Source organism: Corapipo altera, unplaced genomic scaffold (genome assembly GCF_003945725.1).
Source record: "Corapipo altera isolate COAL_440 unplaced genomic scaffold, ASM394572v1 46, whole genome shotgun sequence".
Classification (NCBI taxonomy): Eukaryota; Metazoa; Chordata; class Aves; order Passeriformes; family Pipridae; genus Corapipo; species Corapipo altera.
Window position 1 is genome coordinate 16,468,474 of NW_020884883.1, and position 8,548 is coordinate 16,477,021.

The window sequence follows — 8,548 nt, forward strand, 5'->3', positions numbered from 1 at the left end:
ATCTGTCCTCAAGCCTTTCAGGACCACCTGGGAGCCCAAAAGCTCCAGAGAGTTTTCAACAAGGCCTGTTAAGGCTGTAATCTCAGATTTCTGTTGGAGGTCTGGTTTTAAGAAAATAATGCCTTATTTTTTAAGTATTTTGCAAATTTGCAGTAATTAGTCTTGTCAAATGAGGCTGCACAGGATTTGCATGTCTGTACTTTATGGCATGGTTTGTGGTGGCTGCCCAGTACCCACAAGGTGACCCTGCAGAGACCTCTTCGAATCAGTCAAGCCACAAAACCCTGTGCATATAGATTAGTCATCATCTTCCCAAGACAGGCAGGTCACAAGTCCTCCTGTCTTTGTTGGCTTCATTAAACCTTCTCTCAGGCTGTTTCACTGTTGAAAGAATTCATACTCCAAATTGCAGTTTGTATTTTTTTCCTCTCTGGTGCAGAGCATGCTTGCAAGAGCACTTTCCTGTGGGCAGGGTGGTGCTGAACTCCTGCAGCCTTGATAAGGGTATTGACTGGAGGGCAGCAGAATCACAGAATCAATTAGGTTGGAAAAGACCTCTGAGATCAAGTCCGACCTGTGACCGAACATCACCTTGTCAACTAGACCATGGCACTGAGTGCCTCGTCCAGTCTTTCCTTAAACACCTTCAGGGACTATGACTCCACAACCTCCCTGAGAAGCCCATTCCAATATTTAATCACCCTTTCTGTGAAGAAATTCTTCCTAGTGGGAGAACTAGCAGCGACTCTCCCCGCAGGGCGGGCGGGTGTTGCGTGATCACCGTCCAGCTCACAGACGACGGCGTTGGTCACACATCCGTGTGAATCGGGAAACAGCGCATCTCTTGAAAGGGACAGAGCTGGCATCTTTGGGCTGTGGCTGAGAACAGCCCCGGCACCTTCCGCCGCCGTGCCCCGTCCTGGAACACCGCGCTGCGGGAGCTGCCCCGTGGAGGGCGCAGGGTGTCGGGGCTCGGTGGGGCGGGCGATCCCCTCTTCCAGTCCGGGGTGACAGCGCCAGCACCTTCCGGGCTCTGCGAGAGTCGGGGAGGGTCACACCGCCCGCTCTGCCTCGGCCGCCCCGCCCCGGGCGCGCAGGTGTCGGGCGGGGTGGGATGTGCGCGGTGCCATGGCGGGGGCGGCGAGGGACACCCCGGCGGGACAGGAGGAGGTGAGGGGCTGCGGGCGTGGTTAGACGGCAGTCGGGGGGCTTGGGGAGCCCCTCGGGCACAGCCCGGGGCGGAGCGGTGTCGGGGTCCCGCCGCGCTGGTGTTTCGCTCTCATCGCGGGTGGGTTGCGGGCGCTCGGCGGTCCGGGCAGCCTGAGCTCGCTGCCGCCGCGCTTCGTGCGGTGCTTCGTGCGCGGTCTCGGCGAGTACCTGGAACAGCTCTTCAACCCTTCCCGCTGCCCCTGCGCTCTCTCTGGGCAGCGCCGTAGCCCCGCTGTCTTCCCTGGATTCGCTGTCCGCTGCCGTGGCAGGAAAAAGCGCGTTCCCTTCCCACCCCTTCTCCCCTCCGGGCCTGCCTCCCGGACCGAGGGGGGTGAGAGAGTTGCTGGAGGCAGGAGAGGTTCGCTCCCCTCAGCAGCTCCCGACTTCCAGGTGTGTGTTGTGAGCGACTGAGTGTTTAATGCTGCCCCTTCAGGCTCGGTGCTCGCCGAGGTGGGAGTGGGAGGAGGGTAAGGGGTGAGCGAGGACTCCCCCACTCCATGACTCTCGAGGGGACACCAGGTAAAACTGGGAAGGGGCAGCTTCCAAGCAGAGAAGCTGAGGTAGCTTTCCACAGCACAGTGGAGAGTGTTCAGGTCCTGGAGCTTATCAGCCACGGTGGGCATGTGCCGTTTGGCGTTCGATTTTTTTGGGTGCATTGATGGCAGAAGTCTGAAGATTTTCCACAGACACACACCATTTTTGGCTTGCAGAGTCCCTTAGCACTATCAGCAGAGGGAAGAGTATCCTGGGAAAGTACCACTTTATCCCACCTTATATGCCCTTTCTAGGTGTCTGCATCCAAGCCCTGCTCCTGTTGTTTCTTCCATTCAAGGGTGGGCTGATGTCTTTAGGAAACCTGAAAACAGTTCTCAAGGTGCTTGGTGTGAGGGGACCTGGGATGACACCCATGACTATCACACTCGTGCTTCCAAGAGGCAGTTGCTTCATCACTCACAGAACAGAAACGTTACCAGTGTTAATTCTATGCTGAGAGAAAAGCTGACTCAAAAGCTGCTCCTCTCTAGCTGCATTTCATTGTTTCTCAGATAAACCTAGACTAGCATTTATCTTTGAGTCACAGGTTTTGTTCTCTTTCCTTACTGCTTTTAAAATACTTGTTGGTTCGGTTCTGGACTCAACTGATAACAAATAGTTTAGGACAAAACAAGGCTGCTCCCTGTGTCCATAATGTAAGTGCAATATCTACACATAGCTGCAAAGAGTTGTTTTCAGCGTGCTTAAATACTTTTCTTAGAAATAAGATGGTCTGTTATAAATTTCTGTTCTGTTGGGGAAGGAAAAATTTACAAGTATGGTTTTAACTTACAAGAGAATTAAAAATAAAGGAACTAAAGTGTATGAGAAGCATTAATTTTCCATAACAATGTTTAAGCTTACTTTTCTATTTAAGGAGTAAAATCTCTCAGCTATTATGCTTTCTTGGTTTTCCTTGAAACACAATTAAATTTTATATGATAGGAGCATCTATAAGTACAGAATTGTCAAGTTTGTGGCTTCATTAGACCTTCCTTTCTCTTACCTCTCACGCCATCATCTTCCATTTCTCCTAAAGCTCATAGAAGCAATTCAGTGTTGACATTCAACTACACCACAGGAGTCTTGAAACAAAATTTCCATTGTACTGTTGTGTTTTGTTACTTATTTGACCACTGCCTACACACTCAAATCTCTAGTGATTTGTGGGGTACTTTCAGCTTACTGACAAACTTACACAGGTGAAAAGGCTTTCACTGGGTTTCACAGGAATCAAGCTTTTTTTGTTGCTTGAGGAAACAATGCAGCAGGAACAGGCAGGCCTCAGAGAAAAGCCCTGGAAGCTGCTGACAGCCAGTGCTCTTCCCAAGACCAATGTTGGGGGACTTATTCCTCTAGATCCCATAACAGACAGCTGCCACATGCATCTTTTTTGCTCTTAACTGTAGGAAATGCTTCAGCTTTACTGGTACAGAGACCTGCCTTCATTTTACCACTGTCTTGTAGGATATTGTGGCAGAAGATGTGGTCATTACTATATAAATTCAACACGGAGAGTCAGAACTCTATTATGGTCTGCTTCTTTTGGACACCAGACTGTAGAGCCTGAGTTATTACTTCCCAGCAGCTACAAAGAAAGGGGCACTCAATGAAATTACCAGGCAGCAGATCTGCAATGATGGTGGCATTTCCTTTCACACTGGGTATCATTCACATGTAGAACTGCTGTGGTGTTTATGGCTAAATGTACAAATGAGTTTCAAAAGTAATTAGGCAAAATAAAAGGAAAACAGGCATGGAACAGTGATCAGGATGTCACCTACCTTTCAGGAAGTTCATGAACTGCAGATTCCCTGTGTTTCTGTGGTTGACTGAACAGGACACCTCTGTATGCCGTGTTTGTCTGACAGCTTGTTTTATTCTGAAAATAACATTCATAACCAAAATTTAATTAAAACTTAGCTACTGCTGTGACCAAAGTATTAACTTTGCTTCAAGGTGATCTGGGAGCATGGTTCAGAAAGTAGTTCAGCAGCTTTCTGGGGGTGTGTGGAATTGGAGTGAGACTTTATGAAAAATGTACGAAGATTGTAAATTTTCTAACCACGAGACTGATGTAAAGACAGGAGTGCTGCCTGCAGCCTGTAAGTTTAAACCTTGGATGACCATTTCCTGTACCACAGCTTCAATTAGATTAATTCTTAAGAACTTGACATTCTTTGTGTTCTAAAAACATTTTGGAATCATGCATATTATACAGAGGCATTTACTTTTTCTGTGTTATCATGGCTTTAGCTATTGAAAGGACAAGGCACAATGGTTTTAAACTGAAAGAGGGACATGAGGAAGAAATTTTTTACTGTGAGGGTGGTGAGACACTAAAAAGGCTGCCCAAAGAAGCTGTGGCTGTCCCATCCCTGGAAGTGTTCAAGGTCAGGTTGGATGGGGCTTTGAACAACCTGATCTAGTGGAAGGTGTCCCTTTCCATGGCAGGTGGGTGGAACAAGATGATCTTTAAGGTATATTCTAACCCAAATCATTCTGTGATTCAATTACTAGGGAAAATAAGTGGGAAAACAGCATATAGATCTAAATGTTTTTCTTGGCTTGTTTTAAGGGTGAAATATGATACAGGATTTGCATAGAAGTGGTTTATGTCTCTTGTTTTCAACTGGAAGTCATCTTGCCAATGCTTGGAGATCAGAAGGAAAGGTATCAAAGGAAAGCAAACTTTTAAAGTAATTTAATTTCTGGGAGGATGGAGGTGAGACCAGGAGAAGGGAATAATTAAAAAATAAAAAAGTGAGATAAAGTTTTAAAGTACACAACCCCTGGAGCAAAGCTCAAGGGAACAGTGATGAGCCAAATGAACAAGATTCTGTAGGCTCCACAAGTCTAGTAAAGCTCACATTTGATAGGACTTGTGTATGGAAAATGGAGAGTTACTTTGTACAGCAAATATGTATATAGTCTGTTGTGTTTACAGTCTCTCATCAAAGTAAATAATGTATTGTTCTAATGAAGTCTGTCTTGTGACTGTTTATCACTCTTCTTTTCCTGGAAAGAAGAAAATTGCCAGTGCAGGATAAAGTGAGGCCTGCTGTGGTGATAACATTTTGCAGCTCATGCCCTGACGCTGTCCATTTTATTTGGGTGTAGTAGTGGGATCCCACCCTGTCTTTTTCTGTGAAAACACAAAAAGGAAAGAGTCCTGATACTCATGCTTCTTTGTTCACACCCACTCAGATAAAACAGTTCAAAGAAAAATGTTTAGATGATGAAAGGCTCTGCCTGGAAGTCTAAAACTTCTCAAAACTGTTGAGGAGTAAAGATGATGGGTTAGTAAACTTAAAAATGTTCAGAAATTAGGTAATGTGTCAGAATATTATCATTGTGGTGGATTTCATTACCATATCTCTATTTTTGTCCTGATCTAATATAAGAATTAAGGGCTTGTGTAGGCAATTCAGACAGAAGGCAGACCCAGGATTAATGTTGCTGCTCCTCTTCATGTTTCCTGGCTCCTGCTGACAGCAAATTTTAAAGAGAGACTGAAAGCCCGAAAGACAAAATTTGGGTTCTATGTTTTGTCCCTCTGAAAGGAAGACAAGATTAATAAAGAGGCATTTTCTTCCTTTATCTTGAATTCTATGGCAGGAAATTAAAGATTTTTTTTGAAGGCTTTCCAGTATTCTAGAACTTCTGCTATTGGAAAAAAACAGTGTTCTTCATTAGAATTTCTATTAGAATCTGTGTGGTTTTTTCTCTTTTAATTACTGTTGTGAAACCTTATTTTTAGCATTTATCTTATTTGGCAATTGTATTAGAGGATATTCTTGGATGTTTGCACTACTTTTCAAACACCAAACGCAAAGGAGAGAGCACAGTTTTGCTAAATTTTTTTAAATTCACTTAGGGTGACTTTCTAAAGAGGACTCAGTCCCCAAAATCACTTTCTGTATCATGCCGACTCTCACAGATGTAGAGAAGTCAAGTTAAAAGAAAAATATGAAAAGTCAAGTGATTTTGCCAGCATCACACCAGCATTTTGTGACAAAGGAAGGAATGGGGCACAAATGTGTGGGATATATTTGATCTGGATTTGACTGTTGATCTTTCTTTCTGTGAATGTTTAATTATTGTGGTACGAGAATGTATATTGATTATTATGGCCTGAAAGGTTAATATAAGAAATTATTATTTTAAAAAGTAAAACAGTTTTCAACCTTAAAAATTAATTAAACATTCAAAGAAAAAACTAGGCTCAGAAAATAGTGTGACAGTATGTGCATTTCTCAGCTGCTTCTTGCTTGTTTGTAGACTTGTTCCTTCTTCTGTGAGAATAAGGTAGGTAACCCTGAGGGTCATCACAAGTCCCTTTTAGGAGCACTGTAATCTGTTTTTATGGGCTGAATTAAAGAACAAAACCATTAAAAATCAAAGTAATGAGTACCCAAATGTCTGCTGGTGATAGGGGTTGAGGGCATATGAATTTGCTAGTGGAATAGCTGTGAAGCAAATACATTAAAGTGGTGTGACTACAGACTTTAACCTTAACACTTCTGTAGCGTTTAACTTGTTTTTCTCATCATCTGTTCTGCTTCTTCTTGCACAGGAACACAGGCTCTCGATTTGCAGCAAATTGTGCTATGCAATAGGAGGTGCCCCAAATCAAGTGGCAGGGAGTGCTGCTGCTTTCTTCCTGCAGATCTACCTGCTGGATATAGCCCATGTAAGTAGCACAGGAAACATTTACAGACTGTGGACTTAACTCTGATGTTGTCAACCATGTCCCTGAAATGATAAAAGGGGAATTAGCTAATAAATATTCCAAACTGTCTTGTTATCCTTGCCTCTTGCTGTTCAGCATCCTGGAAACTGCAGAAACTTGTCCACAAATATTTTTTTTCCACTAGTTTCCTTTCTGTCTTGAAGTGGCCATTGTTTGCTTTTAGGTTGGGATCATTATTAGAATTTTAGGTGCTGTAGTGTTCTCACACTTGTGGACACAAGAAAAAGCAGTTCTCAGTGTTAATAGCCAGATAACGTAAAATGTGAGACATCTGAAGCATTAACAGCACCATGTTGGGGTTGTGAAGTTCTATTCATTTGGTTCAGTTAAAAATCACTGCAGCTGCATCCAATAGTCAGCATAATTTCACACAAATATTATTTGATTTGTCTAAGGTAACTTTGTTACAAAGAAAGCTGAGTTATCCTTCCTGAACCTTCTTTGCTTGCAGTCTGTGGCTTTCTGGTGCAGAAGCAGACCTGATGAAACAAAGTAGGAATCATCCCATTCATCTGACTTTCAGCTGCTCCAGCTTTCTAGATTTCAGGACAGCAGAGAAACAAAGAAAATCAATCCATAAGCAATTTTTACAGTAAAAATGGATTGTCTTGTATGCCTGCATGGTAACTAGGTGGGATAGATAAAAGGATTTTAGGGAGTTGAGGCCAAATTACAGGGACAGTGGGAAGAGCTGTAGCTGAAACTACGAGTGGCATTCAGCACTGATGACTGTTTCTGTTTGCTGGAAAGAGCAGGAAGTTCTGCATCAGATGTCATTGCCCATTTGCTGTTCCAGATGTAGAAAATGTGGGATATTATGACTGGACATGTCCAAAAGTTTGGGTTTATGGTTTTCCTATAAAAGTCTGGTATTAGAAGCTGAGATCTGACTTACTTGATAAAATTTGCAACACAATAAGATGTGCATGTAAAACTGAGATCATCTTGGGTGTCCTGTTGAGATCAAAGTCACAAGACCTAGAAAAGGGGCCAGTTTTGGACAGCAGTGTCTAAGATGTCAAGTGGATGGTGTGAAATTTGAGGAGCTGGAGGTGGAACAGGGAGCTTGGAGATGCAGGAGGGAGGTGGGTGCACTCTGACTACACTTGTTTCCCCCTTACATCAAGGATGGCAATACAAGCCATTGGAGATGAGGAAGCATGAACGGAATGAGAAAGACACTAACACTGTTTTTCCCAGGATGCTTATAAATATGGCAATTTTCCCACTCTCTGATTATCACAGAAATTGAAGGTTCTTGAAGCAAGGGACTATTTCTTTACATGTTTGTGTATGGTGTCCAGAAAGCTGAGGCCTCATCCTTGCATCTTTGGACACTACCTAAATAAATGACACAATAATAATTATATTATTAAAAAGCTTCTACTGAAACCAAATGATTTTGCTTAATGTTTGTAATGATACACTTACTCCTTCATTAAGGGGCTCAATTATTTGTTCCCTGATGGTTTAGTTTGTTCTCTGAGGTAATCCTGCAGGGGTAGGATTTATTTCAAGGCCTGATAAACAGCTCTGAAATCTTGGGGGTTTTTTCCACCCATTATCAGGGGAGAGCATGTAATTTTGCAGTCACTACATGGATTTGATTTTTGCCCACTTAAAAGGCAGAACTATTTTAGCTCCTTTATAACACTGAGAAGTTTCTGGCATGGTGCTGACAGACACTGTCTAGATTTAGGGACTAAGAAAATGCAACCAAGGGATGTATAAGCCCATACCAATGATGAAGACAAGGTGAATACACACACTCCACTCATAACATAAGAGAGGTTTTGCTTTTTGCTCAAAGCTTTCTTCCACCTCTGCTTATGTAATATCCACTTCCTTTCTGTGTGTTCCAGTTATCTGAACACAACACCAACGTGAAACCCATCTAATTTGTATGTTTGTGTTCTCTCATAACTGCAGTATTTCAGACCCTCTGTCCTGACTGCTATTTTGTTCATGTTTTGGTTGACCTTGAGAAGCTCAGTGACTCAGAATTCTCTCAAGAAGCAGCAGGGACTTTTGAGCAGTTCTGGTGCAGCCCCC

General features: G+C 43.3%; 1 protein-coding gene across 1 annotated transcript in view; it reads left to right on the forward strand.

The window, feature by feature from the left end:
• The first annotated feature begins 5,856 nt into the window (after positions 1-5,856).
• The window catches only part of MFSD2B (major facilitator superfamily domain containing 2B), a 30,478-nt gene continuing 27,786 nt past the window's right edge, over positions 5,857-8,548 (forward strand). The window contains exons 1-2 of the mRNA XM_027640931.1: positions 5,857-5,884; positions 6,249-6,436. Coding sequence (XP_027496732.1) covers positions 5,857-5,884; positions 6,249-6,436 — 216 coding nt within the window. The remainder of the gene's footprint in view (positions 5,885-6,248; positions 6,437-8,548) is intronic.